The sequence below is a fragment of the Schistocerca piceifrons genome, chromosome 4, assembly GCF_021461385.2.
Source record: "Schistocerca piceifrons isolate TAMUIC-IGC-003096 chromosome 4, iqSchPice1.1, whole genome shotgun sequence".
In the NCBI taxonomy this organism is placed as follows: Eukaryota; Metazoa; Arthropoda; class Insecta; order Orthoptera; family Acrididae; genus Schistocerca; species Schistocerca piceifrons.
Genome location: NC_060141.1, coordinates 389,127,817 through 389,151,293, shown reverse-complemented (window position 1 = coordinate 389,151,293; position 23,477 = coordinate 389,127,817). Strand labels below are relative to the sequence as shown.

The 23,477-nt window shown below is 40.7% G+C and overlaps 1 protein-coding gene across 1 annotated transcript in view; it reads left to right on the top strand.

The window, feature by feature from the left end:
* LOC124795866 (probable RNA-binding protein 46) overlaps positions 1 to 23,477 on the top strand; it is a 166,140-nt gene that overhangs the window by 119,389 nt on the left and 23,274 nt on the right. Inside the window, exon 5 of the mRNA XM_047259948.1 lies at positions 14,932 to 15,055. Within this exon, the coding sequence (XP_047115904.1) occupies positions 14,932 to 15,055 (124 nt within the window). The remainder of the gene's footprint in view (positions 1 to 14,931; positions 15,056 to 23,477) is intronic.

Below are 23,477 nucleotides of genomic sequence, written 5' to 3'. Positions count from 1 at the left end.
AAGGGCTTATTTGTTCTAATGTAATTCTGACACGGTCACTGAACCTTAGCAGCTGTTCAAAGTTTTATATTTACATAAGATATCTGTATGGTGCAATAAGTGGCAATTGACCCTGAATAAGGAAAAGTGTGAAGTTATTCACATGAGTACTAAAAGAAATCAGCTAAATTTCTATTACACGATAAGTCACACAAATCTGAAAGTTGTAAATTCAACTAAATACTAGGGGATTACAATTACAAATAACCTAAATTGGAATGATCACATAGATAATATTGTGGGTAGAGCAAACCAAAGACTGCGATTCATTGGCAGAACACTTAGAAGGTGCAACAGGTCTACTAAAGAGACTGCTTACACCACGCTTGTCCACCCTGTTCTGGAGTATTGCTGTGCGGTGTGGGATCCACATCAGGTCTTGTGGAAGTGCCTGCCATGGTAAAATTGGTTACGCGCATCTGCACCTCATTGCCTATGAGAAACGGGCTATGATGCGACAGGTCAGGCAAACTTTCCGTACACAATGCCAGTGCTGACTGCGCCACATTGCCTTGTTGACCTCAGCACCGCTTCAACAGTTCCTCCCTTGGGCTCCACACATTATGTGGGAGGGGGGGGGGGGTGTTTTAGTGGCTGGCTGTCGACCACAACAACAACATCGCTGACCACTGAGAGCAACTGATTTGACTCTGACTGTTCAGCTAGCACTGTACTCTGATCATGTGTGGATGTCTCATGTGAACATTTTCAGTAGAATGTTTGTTAATTTATGTACATATCTTTGATTTTCTACACCTGTCCGTATCCCAAATTCTCACAGGAATTTTTGGAACAGCGGGTGAAATGTAGGCGTCAACATCATTGCATATTGATCTGTGGTATCTTATCATCAATGAGTGACTTGAACTGGATATGGCATATCTGAAGAAAGTTGTGGACTCTCTTTCTGCATGAATTAAGACCATTATCAAGTAATGTGAAGTTTCCTGGAAGTGGGTCAGTTTTTGTTCGATATACTTAATAATGTATTTGGAAATAATTACGAGAATTCCTTGTATAAAATGTTTAAAGTGCTTTAATATACTAATGGTAATATTTTTTTTCTGTTGTTATACTTCTCTTGAGCATAACACACAAGAAATTAAGTTACAGCATTTGAATAGCAGTTATCTGAAAATTTTAGAAGTACATATGTCGTGAAATTGATTTAAGAACTACAATTGCTGTTCACCCTGTCCACCAGATCATTTATGTATACAGAAAATAAGAGCAGTCCTTTGCAGTTCCCTGCGGCACTCCTGATGATACCCTTGTCTCTGATGAACACTTGCTGTCTAGGACAACATGCTATGTTCTGTTACTTAAAAAGCATTCAAGCCACTCACATATCTGGGAATCTATTCCATATGTTTGTACCTTCATTAACAATCTGCAGTGGTTTACATGTCAAATGCTTTTCAGAAATCAAGGGATATGGACTCGGTTTGTTGCCCTTCATCCATGGTTCACAGGATATGTGGGAGAAAAGGACATGCTTGAGTTTCACATGGATTGTGCTTTCTAAAACCATGCTGGTTTGTGGGCAGAAGCTTTTCAGTGTTAAGGAAATGTATTGTATTCAAACTGAGAAAATGCTTAAGAATTCTGCAGCAAATCAATGTGAAGAATATTGGTCTGTAATTTTGCGGGTCCATTCTTTTAACTTTATTATATACAGAAGTCATCTGTATTTTTTTTCCCGTTGCTTGGGACTTTTTGCTGGGCAAGAGATCCACAATTAATGTAAGCTAAGTAAGGGTCCAATGCTGTAGAGTACTCTCTGTAAAACAGCGCTGGGATTCCATCTGGACCTGGTGACTTATTTGCTTTTAACTCTTTTAGTTGTTTCTCTACACCAGGGATGCTTATTTTACTTCGCCCTCCATATACAAGTCTGTGTGATGATGAGATGAAGGTATGTTTGTACGATTTGCCTGCATGAATGATTTCTTAAATGTGAAATTTAAAACTTTGCCTATTCTTTTGCTGGCTTCTACTGCTACACCAGATTGGTCAGTGAGTGTCTGGATAGAAGCCTTAGACCTACTTAGTGGTTTTAAATAGTACCAGATATTTTTTGGGTTCTCTGCAAAATCTTTTGCTGAGGCACGATGGTGGTAGTTGTTTGCTAACCTATGCCTGTTATCATTCCTGCTTCTGGTTTCAGACAGATCTCAGTCCCAATAATAATTTGAGTGCAAGAAATTTCCTGGGTGGCTGTAAATTTAGGTACATGTTACAAATGCTCTGACTATTTACTAATAAAATTTTGACAGTTGGAGTGTCATTATTCTGAACATTGTCCGGCTTCACTATCTGCATGTCATTTGGCAATTGTTCATCAGATTACCTCAGAGTACTGCACAGCATAAAACAAGACCCCCACCTGCAGTGTTGCCCTAGTAGCTGCTTCCTTTGTGTAGTGCACCCCTCACCTATCAAGGGGAGTCCTACAATTCCCCAACTGCTGCTTGCAACCCCTATCCCGCCACGCGCCTCCCCCATCCCCTTTTCCAAAAAAAAAAAAAAAAATAAAACAACTGAATCTCACATGACTGTTTGTTCATTTGTATCACACTTGTTTGACAAATATTAAAATTTTCTCTAATACAGTCTTTTAAATCTGGTACAGACACAATGACATGAGCATCCCTCTGTTTGGTAACTAATAATACTTCTTGAATTTGACTCTATATCCATTTCCCAATTGCATCCCATTTAAATGGGTATGATGTACCGTGTAACACTGGTCTTGCACATTTATTCCTACCACTGGAGATTGTATTTTATTGTGCGATCTAGCATACTCAATATCCACTCTTCGTGAGATATGCAGTAAAATAAAGCTATATTCTTACTGGTTGGAGGCTTGACGTGTTGTAGTCACTCTGGAAAGCCTGTTTGTGCTTTCTGTAATGTCATCAGAATTTGCTTTGGACGTAATAACATTGCACTTGGTTGTGTATGAGGAGCATGATGTGCTGCTTCATGCAGAGTGTTGACCTCAATCCTTGCATTGTCTAATCTGTCTGCTAAGACCTCAATCCTTGTATCGACTAATCTGTCTGCTAAGGTTCATAACAATGTTGCTATCACTACATCTCATCTAGTTTGCTTCACGTGGTTTGTATTTTCTCGTATGCATGTTGTGTGCCAATCTTCTTTTGCTTCTGTATCTTGCACTAACTCCTGCACATTTCCAGTTGTATTATTTAAATTTCCAATATCTTCATTATCTGCTGTTCCAAATACAGTTTTTAACAGCCTTCCTTCTGCATCCAACTAACATAGTTTCTTTTGTATGAGTGTTTGTGGTACTACTTCTGTTAAATGTAGCAACATAGTCATCAACTTCTCAATAGAGGAGTTTTAATTCCTAAGAGAAATGGAAGTACTGTTAATCCCCTAACTCTTTTATACAAGTACATAAACAAAGAATACAACAAGTAAAGAAAATTAAGACTAACCTTAATAACTAACAAATACCATAAGTGCATTTCACATGAAATTCACACTATATCCTAGACCTAAGTGCGTAAGGTACATTTTTCTGATGTTCCTTTTTCCTTGCTAGTTCTTCTTTTTCTGCAGTGGCTGAAGGAATCCGTGACAATGCATCAACCTCACTTCTACTTGACTCTTCTTACATGGACTATAGAAGCTGTAAGTGGCAACTGTAATTTTGCATTGACTGGTGAAATAACTTAACATATTCTTGCCTCTTTAAAGCTTTTGTGTTGGCCCACTTTATCCTGTACTAAATATCTCTCAAATTTTGTCACTAAATTATTCACAGTTCGCTCTGTGGACCTAGTTTAGGTTGAAGTACATCAGAAGGTGACTGCATTTTCTGCCCATGTATGGCGAGAGGCCACTTCCAGTATGAACTTTTGATTTATGTGTTCTGATGACAAAGTGTAAATATACACTTCAGTCCAAATGCTGTGCATTTACGTAATGAATTATCAGTTTGGATAAAATATGGTGGACTTGTTCTGTCTGTCCATTCATCTGAGGATGGAGTGGGCTGGTATGTAACTTCTTAATTTTCAGTAAGCAACATAATTGTTTCATTAGTTTGTATACAAAGTTAGTTCACTGATCCATCATAATGGTTTGTTGCACACCAAATTTCTGTAACCAATTGTCTACCATTGCCTGTGCTGCAGTACTTGTCTTCTGATCTGGAATTGCTGCCATTACTAAATATCATGAAAACTGCTCTATCATCATAAGAACATATTTATTACTCTTTTGTGTGCTATTAAAAGGTTCTAAGACAGCCAGTCCTAGGATAGAAAATGGTTGGTTTGTCAGCTTCGGGTAGTCACTGTAACTGAATTTTCTGATGACTCCAAAGTGCTCTTTGTGCACATGGTACGTAGTTTCTTACCTATTGTTCTACATTACTGTGATGTTTCTTCCACCAAAATCTTTCAGCTACACTTCCATCAGTTTTTTTTCCCTCTATGGCCTGATAATATGTGGCTGTGCGCTCGTTGTAATACTTCCATTCTCAGCGCAGCAGGAAGTACAATGTGAGGTCGTCACTTTCTAGATCTGCATACCATGTGTAAAATGAATACTATGCTAGGACCCCCTGTTTTCCATAAAGCCCAAAGGCTGGTACCAGACAACTTACATGCCACTACGGAGGCAATCGATGAATTGTTACTGTCAGGGATTGTATGACCTTCAGACAGCACTTGGGCTTCCTCCATCCTCCTGGTGCCAAATACTAAAGAAAGAACAGATTAGTGGGCTCTGAACACTTTTACAGTGCCAGATAGATACTCCATACCCACAAACAGAATTTTTATCCTACATTAGCCAGCACATTAGTTTTCAGCGTGCTCAGTTGTCAGACTGTGTCCTTAGGCCCTGGAAGATGGCATTATTATACCATTTAGAATTTACGAATTACTTTTCATGCTGTTTGGGGTAAATGCTGCCCAAACAATGCAACATTTCGTTACTAAGGTTCTTCCCTTATTTGGATGAGTTTCTCATATTCTCAGCTTCTTCAGAACATGTAGAGGGCATTTGCAGGAAATCTTTGAAGTGCCACAGACATTCAGAATAGCTGCAAATGATGAAAAATGCCAGCTGCACAGGCAGGAAGTTTCCTTTCTTGGCCATTCATTGTCATGATACAGCATTCAGACAACACGACAGCATTCAGTGCTTTCGGACAACAGCGTACTGTCCCCAGATGGCCTCATCGAATGTTGGCAGCACACACTTAAGGCGGTACTAATGCGCTGCACCAACCAGTGGACTTGAGCATCCTTGGGAGAGATTTTATATGGTGAATGCATCATTCTCATGGTGGATTTTGTTGATCCTTTTTGCTTTGAAAGAGTGATTTAATCTATCCTCTGTTGAGTGTTTCATAGTGAAATGTCTGAATAAAAGCTTCTCAGTTTTCAAGCCACATCATTTCAAATAAAGACTTGAGCTTTCAATGGCCATCATTGTCAGGAGTGAAACTACTGACTGCTGGGACTATAATGGTTTTCTGCTTGTGTAGGCACGATTGTGACTTTTGACACCAGTCAGAGAGGGCCGAATCAATACATTCACAAAAGGTGAGTTTGGCAGCTCATAGTAGCGTGGGGCTGAGTGACATCAAGTTATGCAGGGGCCTGGCACCCGGTTCCCTGCGGGTGCCAAGCATCCGTCTTTGCTTACTTTTGATATCCACAGCTCGCCCCCATTCCCTGCTAAGTGTGTATGCCTGGTCTCTGTTGTTAAATTGTTGCTGTTTTATTCTAATATCAGCTGTATCCTTAAAAACAAAATCCTAGAAGTTGACACATGAACCAGCACTCTCATCTTTTCAAAGTGTATTTTGTGTGTTTTCCAGGCAGCTATGGCTAACTTATCAAGCTCCCTTTCGTTAATATGTCATTTGTGCACAGTACAATACTCTGCAACTGTGCAGATTATTTGACCTACATGGATGCTAGTGCATTCACAAGGGATACCATATGCGCTGGGCGAACAGGGTGCAGCCTATCTTGTATCTTGGGGGCTAACTGGAACATTGATCTCAGCCCAAGTCCTCAGTTTCTGCTCAGTGCCCTACAATATGGCAGGAAAGCAGCTGGTTTGGCCTCATTTGCCAATTCACAATGATTTGCAATGTCTCCCTTGCTATAATAATTCTCTCTCAACCCATGTCTAAATTGCTGAAATTCAGACTGTAGGTGATTATCATCAGAAATAATCTTTGTTGTGTGTACTAATATACTAATGTACTAGCTCAGGGCCACTTTCTTGTATAAGGTGTTCAAGTATTGATCAGTATGTATTGGTTTCCTGCACCCATTGTGATGGTAAATTTGATGTTGGGATGGATGCCATTCATGTAATTGACGAATTGCTGTAGTGCATTTTTGCCATGAGGCCTTATCAGGAAAGTGTAGGAAGCAAGATGGACGAAAGGCTACAGAGTTCAGAAATTGTTCCTCAAAGTGCTCCACAAAGAAATTTGTGACTGCTGGAGACAGTGGTGATCCAGTCTCTGTCCCTTCTGTCATCTTATAATATTCATAGTAGTACAAGAAGTATGTTGTCATTACAACACAACAGAAATATTCAGTGATTCCAGGTGGAACTGCTGAACCAGAAGATCCATTGTGTCACATACTGACACCCTTGAATATTTTCATTTTCTTGAATACTTAAACAAGTGTCTGTGAATTTGCAACATAGTGTTCACTATGTCCCAGTTTGGGAAACTGATTGCACTAACTGACACGTTCCATGACCTTGGAGATTTGCTCTTCAGTTTGGTCCTATGGAACATGACATGTAAATAAATAAATAAACAAAATAAATAAATAACAGGGGGAGGCTAAGAATGCCATCTTCCTTATGTATTTTTGGCAATTCATAAAGCCTGGGAGGTTTAGCAGCACGAGGCATTAATTTCTTCACCTGGTAAACAAGAGTTCTGTCATTTCCCAGTTTTTCTGACAGTCAGATCATGACTGAACTTCTGGTACGTATCATATTCTACTAAAGGTAGCTTCTTCAGGTGGTAGTCGTCAGTGCTCAGTACCATGGCTGCATTTCCTTTGTTGGCTCGAAAGACTACTAAGCCATTATTGCCATCTAATAAGCACATGTCACGTCATTCCTCCTGGTTAATATTAGATTTCAGTGGCTTAGCCATCATATGACTTTGAGTAAGCCCAACGTCATCAGCTGCAACAGGCGAGAGATGTTGAATGCACTGCTCTGTTCCACTAACAATATCTGATATGAGCAGAAGTCTTGTGGCTGGAGAAAAATTGAAATCTTTACTCAATGCTGCCACAGAGCTGTCATTTAGTTCTTTGTTGGAGAGGTTAATGACTGTTCTATGGCCCTTATGTCAGTTTCTCCGTGAGTTAAGTGGTGAAATTTGTTGCATTGCTTAGACATTGCCTTGCACAAACTTGTACGTTGTTGTGCTGCCATTGTTATGTCCACGCACTCCCAGTTGATTGGTGAAAAGGTTAATGGCATTCAAGTAGGTTCTGGCATTAAGATCAAGCTATTATCTTCTCCAATGCATCCACTGGCTCTCTAGGGAATGACTAGTCCAGTTAAAAATTCTGTCCACTGCAACAGTTTCAATGTGGTGCTTCGCTATAGCAAACATTAAATTTACTGTCAAGGTGGATAGCAGTCTACCATTCTTGAATGTTTTAGTTGAGCAGAAGCCAGGGGGCTGGCTTTGTCATTCAGTGTACAGGAAACCAATGCATGCTGATCAATATTTGAATGCTGATAGTTTTCACCCTTTACACAAGAAAGTGATCCTGAAAATGTTTGTACACAGAGCAAAGGTTATTTCTGACTATGACCAACTAAAGTCTGAATTGCAGCAGTTGAAGTACATGTTCAGACAGAATGGTTACAGGAAGTGAGAATTCTTCCAGGTGTCACTGATGAAGGATGCCTCTTGGATCAGTAGAAGAGACCAAGCCGGCTGCTTTACTGCCACAGTGTGGGGGAACAGGCAGAAAGTTAGGAAGTGTTCTGCAAACACATGGACTGGCTGCAAACTCATGGACTGGGACCATTGTTCTGGCTAACCCTGATGATAACAAGATTTGCTGCACTCTGTTAAAGACTACATAGCTCTTTGTATACCTACTGCATATGGTATCCCATGTACAGTTGTGAAGTGTTATACCGAGCACAAGTGACATATTAAACAAAGGGAGCTTGACAAGTCAGCCATAGCTGATTATTGCCTAGAAAATGGACACAAAACACAATTTGAAAAGATGAGAGTCTTGGTTCATGTGTCGACATATTGAGATTCCGTTATAAAGGAGGTGGCTAAGATTAGAATAATTAGCAACAATTGAACAGAAACCAGGGGTATACACTTAGCACCGATTGGGTCAAGGCTTTGGATATTGAAAGATAGCAAAGACAGATGTTTTGACACTTGCAGGGAGGTGGGTGCAGTAATTTCGAATGTGGTGCCGGTCCCTCTTGCCACTTGATGTCACTTGGTCCTGCAATGGGCTAGATCTGCTATGAGCTGCCCAACTCATCTTCAGGCACATCATTTCAGCCCTCTATGATTGGCGCCAGATGCTACAATCGTGCCTATATAAGTAGAAAACTGTGCCAGCCCCAACAGTCAGTGGTTTTTACTCCTGACAACGGTTGTGGGGATAGCCATTGAAAGTTCTGAGTGTTTTATTAAAAATGACACAGCTTATAAACAGATAAGGTTTTATTCAATGATATAATCTGTCTTTGTATCTGACATAGGCTAATTTATCAGTATGACTGTCCATGCTAATTCTAATAAAGTATTACAGTTTCAGTCTTTCAACCATGAGTGTTATTCTGGATACCCAATTGCACTGATTTCCTACATACTTGTCCTCTTTGTAAATTCTAAATCCTATTTACGGTAGACTGCTACTTGTCATTCAGCTTTACGATGAACACTGCTACTTGCCACATAGCTACAAAACTTTTCATTTGTTGACTATAGGTATTCAGATTGTTTGTAGAAAAAGTGGCTGATGGGTAATGATTTAGATTTATTTTTTCATTTTGTAGGAATTCGTAGTTTAATGTTCAATATTAACTGAAAGTTTGATAGCTATGCACCAAAGCACAAAAATTTACTCTGAACCTTAGACTAGGAGGCAAAGTTCACATGAAAATTACTTTTGTGTCCTTTATTGTCATTACATATATCATAGTTCAACTGGTACTAATTATTATTGTCAGCAACTAAAACTCATTAGGAGTGCCTCCACAGGCCTGTTCAATTGAAGAGTCACTGTGATAATGACGGTAATAAATTAACCACTGAGTGCCTCAACTATGCAGTGAGAGATTGCCTTTGCTCTTTCCATTATTTGTATTACACTCTGAATTTTCTTTGTATTGAGTAAAGATGTGTGTCATATAGGATAAAGGAATGTAAAAGATTAATGCTGTATCATTTGTGCATACTTGCAGAAAATAATTATTGACAGTGCCCATCTTTGCCCCAAAAGTTTATTTAGTAGTCAACTCAACATCAAATAAGAACTTTACTTGTAAATCATTTATATCAAAGTTATGTGAACATTTGCACAACATCCAAATGATACTTATTGTCTAGGGATGGATAAAGAAATAAATATAATAATAATAATAAAAGAAATTAGTATTCAGTTTTAACTTTTCACTGACATTGTCTACCTCTGGAACATTTGCCTCTGGATAATCCTTTTACCCATTATTGAACAGTTTTTGTTGGCTTTTACAGTTTTCTTGTGTGTGGAAAGCTCATTGTACACCTTTATTTTCTTGTCAGACAATTATGACGGCTATAGATTTATAGGTCTACTATTTTTATTTTGGATGAAGAAGAATATATTAGAAGTAAAACACAGAGATAATATTCATTCTTATAATACAAAAGCAAATGAACATACTTATTCTCAAAACCAGTTAACAATCATGTTGACATAGGTTATAAATAATTTAATAATATTTGTTTATTGTTTTGTGGCAGAAGGAGCTGAGTAGCACCATGGTATAGTAGTTACGGTTCGAGTACACTCTAGAAATATCCACAAATGTCAAGAATCATTGTACTGGAATGTTCTGTAGCTGTATATATACTGTATGTGTTGTGCAAGTGCTGAATAAGTCTTCGTTAAGTGAAGTTAGTGTTCATCATTCATCCAATTACACCCTCTTCTACATGACATTATTCTGGTGGAGACGCTGGGTATTGGAACTTTTGATAGCGCACATTATCGGCGACACAGTGACTCCCATCAGGCTATGACAGAGGCACTGTTTATGTGGCGAGAAACCCGAGTTAGAGCCATATTCAGCAGGTCGCAATCTATTGGAGACAAGAGAAGAAGAAGACATTACATTGACAGCAACTGTGTGCCACCACATGAGACATCTTTATGGGTTCTCTGGTGACAATGGCCAAGATCCAAACAAGTGGTTGAAGGTATATGAGTGTATAGCCAAATTTAACAAATGGGATGATACTGTGTGTTTGGCTAATGTATTTTTCTACTTGGAGGGCACTGCCAAGCAATGAACAACAAGGAGGAGTGTAAGGCTGAAGATAAATTAAAGTGCAGGGCACAGTGTCCAGGAGAAACTACAGCATCCTACATTCAAGATGTCTTGCAGCTGTGTAAAATAGTGGATCCTCATATGAAGGAAGAAGATAAGGTTGCACATCTCATGAGGGGTGTTGCTGTAGACATGCATCAAGCCCTACTCCTGAAGGAGGTTTCGACAGCAGATAACTTCATAAAATAGTGCCAGTATATTGAGATAATGCATCAAAAAATAATTACATTCAAAAGTTTGAACGGGTTCCAAATGTCACATCGATGTCTGTGATGGAGGAAGGAACTGATTTCACAAGTGTTCTATTTCAGATAGTGAGAGATGAAGTTCAGAAGGTACTTGGATTGCACGGTGAGCAAAATACCTAGATGTTTCAAGAGGTCATAAGGGAGAAAGTGGAACAGACATTGAACCCAATTTCTCGTCCTTCATTTCTGTTTGAAACAGTGAAAAAGTCAAGACGCAGGTGAAGTTACGTTCCTACAATGCCGCACGAGGAACCTATTTGGGCACCAAGGAAGACCCAGGATAACCAACCAGAATGTTCCCAGTGTGGACAACCAGGACATGTGGTGTGCTACTGTTGAGAAAGACAGCGGATATTTGATGGCGCCCATGCCAGAAGACAGCAGACCAATCTTAGCCGATGCCAAATCTGGGACGGCGAAGATGAACAAGAAGATGTGGGTGCAGAACGACGTAGCTAGCTGCTGGAGAGGATGCTCCCCAACATGCCGATCAAGGTCTCCATCGCCATTTAGAAGCTCCATCTGATCACCTAGCTGCCGCAACCTGGAAAACTAAAGGGTGCGACCTTCCTTGGAGGTGAGGCTGCCAAAGAGAAAAATCCTCCGCCGTCGATCACTACAAAAATGATAGGAAACTGCATCGATATCCTCATGGATGGCCACCCAGCCCAAGCTCTTGTGGACTCTGGAGAATCATATTACGTCATTTCGGAGAAGTACCATCACCACTTGCAGAAAACCGTATTTGTCAACAACAAAACATCTCTGCTGAAGGGGGCTAATGGGAAATATGTAAAACCTACAGGAAGATGTACCGTTTGTGTGGGTATAAGTGGCCATACACAGCCGTTACAATTCATCATCTTACAAGAGTCTAGTCATGATGTCATTCTTGAGTGGGACTTTTTGAAAGCTTCTCTCGGGCAATTATAGATTGTGGTCACTTGAAGATTATGCTAGATGAGATGAGATACTGTGGACAGGAAGGTGCGTATCTGAGTGTGTGGAGACTGTGTGTGCTGGATGAAGTGATCATTCCTGCAGTCAGCACTAGAAAGGTAACTGTCACATTTCATGCCATGCATCAACCGATTGATCTTGTAGTGGAATGTAAGAGAAGCATCCCACTGAAGAATAACTTGGTCATCCCAGCCTCTGTCGTCTCGTTTAAGAACAGATTCGGTGTATTGTGGATAGTCGACAGTTGCCGAGAACCACGGATCCTTCCAAGACGCATGTGCATAGCAACTGCTAAGCCATTAATTGAAAAACAGCTGAGCATCATAGAAACCTCCCACGCCAAGTCTGTCAGTGAAATTAGCACTATCACTATGAGACAAGATCTTCTAGCTCAACTATCACCAGATCCCACTAAGGAACAACAGAAGCAGCTACTTGCCATGCTTCAATCCACAAGTGAAGAGCAAATTAGACAAATTGATGGTGAAGCATTGGAGACCATCAACCAATAAGCCAGAAGGTGTACCGGGTGTCAGCAACAGAATGTTGAATAATTCGCGACGAGGAAGAGAAAATGATTTAGAATGACATCACTCAGCATTCGCAGAGTCCATAGTCGTCACCAGTGATCCTTATCATGAAGAAGGATGGTGCTTTTGTGCTGATTACAGGAAGCTTAATAAGATAGCTAAAAAGGATGTTTACCCCCTTCCATGAATTGATGATACACTAGATTGTCTGAAGGGGGCTAAGTTTTTCTCAACCATGGACATGTACTCAGGATAATGGCAAATCGAAGTAGGTGCCCTGAGGGCCTGTATGAGTTTAAGGTAATGTTGTTTGGTACAGACAATTATTCACTTTTTTGGTTGACAGGTCTTAATGATCCAACAGGACGACTCGCCAGGTGGGCACTACGTCTTCAAGAGTATGACATTACCATAGTGCACAAAAGTGGAAGAAAACACCAAGATGCCAACTGTCTCTCAAGAAACCCTGTGCAAGACCATCAAGACTTCGATGATGATAGTGACCGTCTCACTGCACTCCAGGATCTCTTTGCTGAGGAGAAGAGGGACACCAAGATATCTCAAATTATGCTTGCTTTAAATCAGTCGGAGGATGTGGAAGAACAATTTAAGGTAGTTAATGGATTACTTTGTTTGGAAAGAGGTGGCTACCAGCACATGCACTTAGATATTCTACAGAAATTCCATGATACATGTGAGGCTGGACATTTAGGATTTATTAAGACATATGATAGAATCCGCAAGAGATTTTTGTGGCCGGGTTTATTTAGAGGTGTCCGTCACTATGTGTCGCTCTGTTGAGAGTGCCAGAGGAGTTAGACAGTTCTTCAAAAACCACCTGGCCAACTTGTACCAATTCCACCGGCCGAAACACCTTTCCAGTGTGTTGGGATTGACCTACTTGGACGATTTCCAACATCTGCTAGTGGCAATAGATGAATTATTGTTTGCACTGATTATCTGACACACTATGCCGTTATAAAAGCCGTGAAACCAGCTGAAGCATCCAAGGTAGCCAAATTCATCATGGAAGACATTGTATTAAAACACGGTGCCCCAAGGTCGTGAATTATGGATTGAGGGAAAGTTTTTCAATCGAATCTTGTGACAGAGATAAACTGTGGGTGCAACATTACTCGTCACATGATGACTGCCTACCATCTGCAAACTATCAGGCTTACTGAACACCTTAATAAGACCTTGGCCGACATGCTATCAGTGTTCGTCTATGTTGAGCAGAGCAACTGGAACGAGGTGCTACCTTTCGTGACGTTTGCCTACAACACCGCCAAACAAGACACCACAGGATGCCATTTTTCCTGGTGCATTGGTGTGAGGTGACTACGACGATGGACCCTGTGTTTCTGTTACATCCTGATGAGGTGGACGATGACTACATCGACCAGGTGTTAACCAGAGCTGAGGAAGCTCAGCAGTTGGCTCAACTCCACATGCTACAGGCTCAAGAAAACGATTGCTGAAGGTATGACATGAGCCACTGCCCTGTTGTCTACCAGCCTGGTGACCTCGTCTGGATCTTCACTCCTGTTCAGATGGTTGGTCTCTCTGAGAAGCTCTTCGGGCATTACTTTGGACCTTATAAGGTTGTAAGACAGTTGTCTGATGTTACTTATGAAGTTGAAGATTTCGACCCCGACACAAGATGACGAAAGATCAGAGATATGGTCCACGTCCCTCGAATGAAGCCGTATAAGGATCCTGCAACCCAGGGTAAATTCGAAGCTCAAGAGACAGGCAACAAGCGGAAGGTGACGAAATGCATAGTAACAAAAGGAGTTCTAAGAAGATCACCAGGGCGAGAATCAGTCATCAGGAGTCGGAGTATGCAGGACTGATAACTCGTTCCTGGATGAGGAGGACATAAACACCACGGCAATGTTCCTTAAGGAGGGAGGAATGTTGCAGAAGAAGCTGAGTAGCACTGTGACGCAGTGGTTATGATACTCAATTGTTCCATGGAGGGTCGTTAGTTCAAAACTCACATGGACTGTACAATTTTAATTTCTATATTCGGTTTGAGTACATTTTAGAAGTATCCACAAATGTCAAGAATCAATGTACTGGAATGTTCTGTAGCATATATACTGTAAGTGTTCTGGCCGAAAGCATTTCGCTCCTTGCTCTTGTTATGTGCAAATGCTGAATAAACCTTCGTTAAGTGAAGTTAGTGGTCATCATTCGTCTAATTACACCTTCTTCTACTACGTGACAGTATGATATCTTCCTGTTTATGTGTTTCTGAGAAAAAGTATAACAGAAAGAGGCTTATTCACTGATAATTTCAATCAGTTTCTTAATTTTTTATAATAATGCGGTGTATGTCCTAATGTAATTTCTAATATAGTAGTGCATTATTATACTACATGATTTCAGACAATCTATTGCTGTAATGACTTTGTGACATTATTATTATTATTTGGGATATTAAATTTTGTTTTTGTTTTTTTTTTTTTTTTTTTTTTTTTTTTTTTTTTTTTTTTTTTTTTTTTTTTTACCAGCAGTATGTTCTTTGTTATCAGGTGTCTGCAAACTATCCACTGTCACATGTAAGTTACCACAATGTGTCCTGTTCTCCATTACCTTTGAAGAAAGATGCTTCACACCCACTGTACTCTCAGTTCTTCAGCTACTCACAAAGAGATGGTAAATATAGTCACCAATACAGAGAAAATGGTAGTGGATTACTTGTACCTGATAAATACAAGATATTGTACCTTGTGACTGTTGTGACTGTGAAAATGATTTTTTGAATAATAACGAAGAGGAATCTTTATTTTGTTTGGGTTATAAAAAAATGACAGTGACATTTTTGAAACCGAAATCAGACATGAGCATACTGACAATATTTTTTGATCCAGTGATTCCAAAATATTTATTTAGTAACTGAACTTACATTATTTATAAATATTTAATGAAGTGTGTGTGGTCATTATACTCTAGAATAAGACAGATTGCTACTTACTGTAAATAAGACACATTAAGTTGCAGACAGGCGCAATTAAAAGACACTTACATAAAACTTTTGGCCACAGGCTTCATCAGTAAGAGAGACACACACCATTCATACACAGAAGCAAGCACACGTCATGCAGACTGACTGCCATCTCCAGCATGTTAGGCTGGAATGCATTCAGGCCCAAGATGCTGGAGTTGGCAGTTGTGTGCATTAGGTGTGCTTGCTTCTGAGTATAAATGGTGTGTGTATCTCATTTACTGATGGAAGGCTGTGGCCAAAAGCTTTATGTAAGTGTCTTTTAATTGTATCTGTCTGCAACTTGTCTTCTTTACGGTACGTGATGATCTGTCTTTTCCTACATTGTTGGTATTCCTAGGTGGAGTTTCCATTGTTTTATACTCTAGAATATGTATGTCTCTTTATAAATATGAAATAGTGCCAGTGTGTTATACCTTTGGATACTGTGCTAAACAAGATTTAAATTAAGCTAAGTGAAGAAAGCAGATATAATTTTGTGTGTGCATTGGAAAATTTGTATGAGATCCCCAATGTTTTTATTAGGAACATGTAAAGGTCTCATTGCTACTGCTGTGGGAGCCGAGTTGACAGTGTTGTCATGGTAAGCCAAGTTTGTGAGTTTCTGAAACAGCTTCTTGTGCAGTACACTGCTAAGACAATTTCTCACTGCCACTATTACACAGCTATACCCCAGGGACAGGTAACTGGATAGGATAGTGAAAGTTCTACAACAGTCCAACAAATTAGTAACAAAGTCGCACAAATCAGTTAAAAAGGTTTGCTTATCTTTGTGACTTATCGAATAATGAAATCTGCAACACTGCATGTAACATAACACAAAAAAGGCCCTCAGTGGCCAAGTAAAATACATAAACATCACGGCTCATAGCAAATGTAATTTACAACAACTGTCTGTTCACTTCGTAGAGTTCGCTAAGTGATGTTCCCTATCTAAGACAGCCCTGGATGATGGTCTATAACCAAGTGGGCAAGAGCCGCTCTTCTATCTTTCGAGTAGGCTTCTGTCTGTTGTTGTCCAGTCATTGGCGAATTGTACTTGGCTGGCAATTGGCCAAGGTGAAGTCCATATCTTCACCCTCAGCGCCACCCATAGTGTTGGTGCCGAGTCCTCTATGGCAGTGGCACCAGCTCACATCTTAGCACTGTGGTGATTTTGCCATGGCTGTGTTCTGTTCAGACGACACAGCAGAACATCCACTCTATTTGTCAGGTATGGCGTACTCTGTTACACATATACAGCAGTTTGAATCTGGAAATTGAAGTGAAACCAATGAAGAGGTTTTGGCAGATGAGTATTCCAAAACTGCCCCTCAGAAGTGGATTTTACGGATTGGAAATGTACTGGGCAAATGATTCACTACACGATATTTTGGCCATCATCTTCAGGTGCAATCGCTGAGTACACAATCACGCTGGAACTGAAAGAATATCAGAAACAGCAGAAGATATGGAACCCTATTTTATGTGATATTAAACAACAATGCTCTGGTTTTTGATCCATTACATCTTAATTTGTGATTTATCACTTTTGCCAGTTTCTACCGCTGGCAGTGCTGCAATTCTTCGCTTCGCAGAGCCGGCAGTGGTGCAATTCTTCACTTCGCAGGGGGCAGCTCTTCTGCTTCTCTCGCAGGTGCAATGGCCTGGACCCGGGGTATAAATAAGCCGCTGTTTCTGATGTTCATTCAGTTCTGGCATGATTGTGTACTCAGCGGCCGCACCTGAAGACGGTGGCCAGATGGCCTGCCGAAATATTATGTAGTGAAGACAATCATATCAGGCAGTATACCCATTGAGAGCATAAACAAATCATTGTTGTTGCTGTTGTGATCATCAGTCTGAAGACTGGCTTGATGCAGTTACCCAAGATAGTCTATCCCACGCCCCTCTAAAAAATATAAACAACTGCTGCAAATTATATCCACATGAACCTTCTTAACATATTCAAGTAGTCATGTTCCTCTACAGTTTTCACCCTCTACATTTTTCTGCAATATGAGTCTTGTTTTTAACATTGGAGGCACATTAAGCTTATTTGGTGCTCAGTGCTTCTCTTGCATGGCGAGTAGTAGTTGTCCTTCACACCGTAATTTATACTGCACAAAGAGTTTTCCATTAAAATATTCCCTGTAATTCTGTGCATTGTTATTCCAAGAAGCTAGACTTTGAAAGAAATCAAAAAACACTAACACACCAAACTGAAGTTAATAAGAATGAAAGCAAATCCTTGCTAATCTTCATTTTGACAAGAAACGAAAAAGGAATATTTTTCATCAAGATTGATCCACTCAACATGCACATTGTTTTCTGAAACATGGATAATAAATACAACAGAAAAATACTTGCTTTAGCAACTATCTTGTATCAGATTCTTATGTTTGAAATTGGACATTGAATTCACACTTTGACTGCTGTTGATGTGTTAATGTGTACCACTGCTGCTGTCCCCAGGTGCTCTGGATGCGTTAAGATGGTGAAGGCAGTTACATCTGGTACTTGTCACAAGATAAAAGAAACATAAGTAGAATATCGGATGCCTCCATATAAAGTCCATTGCAATAGATTACTGAAGAGAGTAGCTGGCAAGCTGATATCATTATATTTAGCTGTAATGCATTCTTTAGGTTGCTAATAGACAAAAGGTCTCAATGGAAACTGAAATAACTATACATTTAGTGATTAAATCTTGTGAAATAACGACAACAGGTTTTTGATTAAAACTGAGTATCTCACATCGAATCTTGTAAATATTATTAATGTGTACAATGCCACAATATTCTTTTTTGATGAAATATTAATCCTGTTAAAATAAGTACATCTTTCTGTTGAAAAAATTGTAGTTACATCTATATTTTGAGGTATAAAAAAGTTTTGATTATTAAACATAATGCAATAGAAGCACATGTTTGCATGTTACCATTTGCGAAATACCTTGTTTCGATATCTTGAACCATTTATGAAATACAATGTATGTTATGGCCACCTGGCTCATTTTGGATATGGCCAGAACAGTGGATGCAACATGCACAACTCTCCCAAATATGTAAAAACCATTATCTTGAGAATGGTATATATGCTCTCAACTTAAAATACATTTTTGATATGTGAGCTAAACTGCACACACTGCGACTGCAGTATAAAACATGCCATACATAATCTACGTAAAGTGTTTTTACCTCTGCAAAGATCTTAAAATTTCATTCAGTGTTTTATTTAACTGAATACAGCGAAGTGAGTAAGATGGATAATGAAAAGAAATTCAGTTCTTTATCAAGCAAAGATACAGTACAGCATGAAAGAATCAGGCTTTTTCACCAAATATTTTGCTAAAAATTGGATAATAAGTATTTCTTTAGTGGATCACATGTCTGCTCAACTGCATTGCTGACTGTGAACGGAATCAACAAACATGGAGTGAAAAAGTTATTACTGTGGTTCCTAACAACTGCTGATGTATTAAAGCAATATCACTGATAGATTTGCCATTTTCCTTATTTACTCCATTCATGAATATGTGAAGGACAGCAGGTTAATGGAAAACTATCTATGATGATTTACCGAGATGATCTGAGAGTGACACTTTCATTATAGGCTTCTAACATCCTACCAAAAAGACCAGGAAAGATGTAATTGTTAGACGTGAAACAATATTGAATACTTGTGTGTTTGCCTATGCAGTGTTTGTTTCTAGATGGATTTTAAAGTTAAAAACTTAACCTCAACATAAACAAAAAGTGTGCAAAGTGAGAGATAGCCCTGTCCCTCCAACAGTTGATGGCCTTGACAGCTACAAACATGTTCTGGCATTGTGTGGAGAGCCGGGCTTTGTTGTCACAATATACTGCTGCCAGCGCTGAGTGACCTTGTTCTGGCCATTACCTGCGAAATATTCTGCCACACAGACTTGCTTCCCTGTGCTGAATATACCAGGAGGGTTTTCCATGACAATTACATCTGTCACCATGGGTTTTACCACCCCTCGCCCCGCCCCCGAAACAAAATACGCATATCATAAAAAGTTTTGCATCACCTCAGTTCTTAGAGTTCTGGAACTTGTACAGGAAATTGAAATAGAGATCAACATAAACATCATTTCCACCCTTTTTATTGCTCATGAAAACCACACATCGCATGTTGTACCACCATACAGCGAGACCTTCATAGGTGGTGGTCCAGATTGCTGTACACACCAGTACCTCTAATACCCAGTAGCACATCCTCTTGCATTGATGCATGCCTGTATTCGTCATGGCATACTACCCATAATTTCATCAAGGCACTGTTGGTCCCAGTTGTCCTACTCCTCAATGGCGATTTGGCGTAGATCCCTCAGAGTGGTTGGTGGGTCACGTCATCCTTTTCAATCTATCCCAGGCATGGTCGATAGGGTTGATGTCTGGAGAACATTCCGGCCACTCTAGTTGAGCGATGTTGCTATCCTCAAGGAAGTCATTCACAAGATGCACATAATGGGGGCACAAATTGTCGTCAATGAAGATGAATGCCTTGCTGATATGCTGCCGATATGGTAGCACTATCAGTTGGAGGATGGTGTTCATGTATCGTACAGCCGTTATGGCACCTTACATAACCACCAGCGGTGTACGTCAGCCCCACATAATGCCACCCCAAATCAGCAGAGAACTTTCACCTTGTTGCGCTCGCTGGACAATGTGTCTAAGCATTTCACTCTGACTGAGTTACCTCCAAACACGTCTCTGATGATTGTCTGGCTGAAGGTATACACTTCATTCTACATCTACATCTACATCCATACTCCGCAAGCCACCTGACGGTGTGTGGTGGAAGGTACCCTGAGTACCTCTATCGGTTCTCCCTTCTATTCCAGTCTCGTATTGTTTGTGGAAAGAAGGATTGTCAGTATGCTTCTGTGTGGGCTCTAATCTCTCTGATTTTATCCTCATGGTCTCTTTGCAAGATATACGTAGGAGGGAGCAATATACTGCTTGAATCTTCGGTGAAGGTATTTTCTCGAAACTTTAACAAAAGCCCGTACCGAGTTACTGAGCATCTCTCCTGCAGAGTCTTCCACTGGAGTTTATCTGTCATCTCCGTAACGCTTTCGCGATTACTAAATGATCCTGTAACGAAGTGCGCTGCTCTCCGTTGGATCTTCTCTCTCTCTTCTATCAACTCTATCTGGTACGGATCCCACACTGCTGAGAAGTATTCAAGTAGTGGGCGAACAAGCGTACTGTAACCTACTTCCTTTGTTTTCGGATTGCATTTCCATAGGATTCTTCCAACGAATCTCAGTCTGGCATCTGCTTTACCGACGATCAACTTTATATGATAATTCCATTTTAAATCACTCCTAATGCGTACGCCCAGATAATTTATGGAATTAACTGCTTCCAGTTGCTGACCTGCTATTTTGTACCTAAATGATGAGAGATCTATCTTTCTATGTATTCACAGCACATTACACTTGTCTACATTCAGATTCAATTGCCATTCCCTGCACCATGTGTTAATTCGCTGCAGGTCCTCCTGCATTTCAGTACAATTTTCCATTGTTACAACCTCTCGATACACCACAACATCATCTGCAAAAAGCCTCAGTGAACTTCCAATGTCATCCACCAGGTCATTTATGTATATTGTGAATAGCAACGGCCCTATGACACTCCCCTGTGGCACACCTGAAATCAGTCTTACTTCAGAAGACTTCTCTCCATTGAGAATGACATGCTGCGTTCTGTTATTTAGGAACTCCTCAATCCAATCACACAATTGGTCTGATAGTCGATATGCTCTTACTTTGTTTATTAAACGACTGTGGGGAACTGTATCGAATGCCTTGCGGAAGTCAAGAAACAAGATCGACGTTAGAGATATAGGTCTATAGTTCTGTGCATCTGTTCGACATGCCATCTTGAAAACGGGGATGACCTGTTCCCTTTTCCAATCCTTTGGAACGCTACACTCTTCTAGAGACCTACGGTACACCGCTGCAAGAAGGGGGGCAAGTTCCTTCGCATACTCTGTGTAAAATCGAACTGATATTCAATCAGGTCCAGCGGCCTTTCCTCTTTTGAGCGATTTTAATTGTTTCTCTATCCCTCTGTCGTCTATTTCGATGTCTACCATTTTGTCATCTGTGGGACAATCTAGAGAAGGAACTACAGTGCAGTCTTCCTCTGTGAAACAGCTTTGGAAAAAGACATTTAGTATTTCGGCCTTTAGTCTGTCATCCTCTGTTTCAGTACCATTTTGGTCACAGAGTATCTGGACATTTTGTTTTGATCCACCTACCGCTTTGACATAAGACCAAAATTTTTTAGGATTTTCTGCCAAGTCAGTACATAGAACTTTACTTTCGAATTCATTGAACGCCTCTCGCATAGCCCTCCTCACACTACATTTCGCTTCGCGTAATTTTTGTTTGTCTGCAAGGCTTTGGCTATGTTTATGTTTGCTGTGAAGTTCCCTTTGCTTCCGCAGCAGTTTTCTAACTCGGTTGTTGTACCACGGTGGCTCTTTTCCATCTCTTACGATCTTGCTTGGCACATACTCATCTAACGCATATTGTACGATGGTTTTGAACTTTGTCCACTGATCCTCAACACTATCTGTACTTGAGACAAAACTTTTGTAATGAGCCGTCAGGTACTCTGTAATCTGCTTTTTGTTTCTTTTGCTAAACAGAAAAATCTTCCTACCTTTTATAATATTTCTATTTACGGCTGACATCATCAATGCCCTAACCGCTTTATGATCACTGATTCCCTGTTCTGCGTTAACTGTTTCAAATAGTTCGGGTCTGTTTGTCACCAGAAGGTCTAATATGTTATCGCCACGAGTCGGTTCTCTGTGTAACGGCTCAAGGTAGTTTTCAGATAAAGCACTTAAAAAAATATCACTGGATTCTTTGTCCCTGCCACCTGTTATGAACGTTTGAGTCTCCCAGTCTATATCCAGCAAATTAAAATCTCCACCCAGAACTATAACATGGTGGGGAAATCTACTCGAAATATTTTCCAAATTATCCTTCAGGTGCTCAGCCACGACAGCTGCTAAGCCTGGGGGCCTATAGAGACATCCAATTACCATGTCTGGGCCTGCTTTAACCGTGACCTTCACCCAAATCATTTCACATTTCAGATCTTCGTCAATTTCCTTTGATACTATTGCACTTCTTATCGCTATAAACATGCCTCCCCCTTTTTGTCCCTAGTACTATATGGGCGTTGTGACCGTTTATTAATGAGAGCAGTTCTGGGACCTTTCTATAGACACTCCTGCAGTTTACTATTAGCACATTAATATTGTTATTCCCTGTTGCATTTTGCCTACTCCTACCTTGCCGCGTCTCAGGAGGCGTCTTGTCAGGCCTAGGGAGGGAATTCTCTAACCTACAAAACCCCCATGTGCACTCCACACGTACTCCACTACCCTTGTAGCCGCTTCCGGCGTGTAGTGCACGCGTGACCTATTCAGGGGGACCCTACATTTCTCCACCCGATAGCGAAGGTCGAGAAATTTGCACCCCATATCTCTGCAGAATCGTCTGAGCCTCTGGTTTAAGCCTTCCACTCGGCTACAAACCAGAGGACCGCGATCGGTTCTGGGAACGATACTACAAATAGTTAGCTCTGATTCCACCCCGCGAGCGAGACTTTCTGCCTTCACCAATTCCGCCAACCATCTGTACGAACTGAGGATGACCTCTGAACCCAGACGGCAGGAGTCATTGGTGCCGAGCAACAATTTGCAGTCAGGTGCACCCAGTGCTCTCTATCGCCGCCGGTAGGGCCTCCTCCACATCTCGGATGAGACCCCCCCGGCAAGCAGACAGAGTGAACACTGGCCTTCTTCCCCCGACCTTTCCGCTATTTCCCTAAGGGGCTCCATCACCCGCCTAACGTTGGAGCTCCCAATAACTAATAAACCCCTTCCCCCGTGTGCCTGCTCGGACCTTGCTTAAGGAGCAGCCACATGTCCACTCACAGGCAGAGTGGGCGATGCTACACGGCCAGTCTCCACATTTACCCTCTGCCTCGTGCGCCACGAACGCCGCTGAACCTGCCACTCCCCTTGGGGAGACGG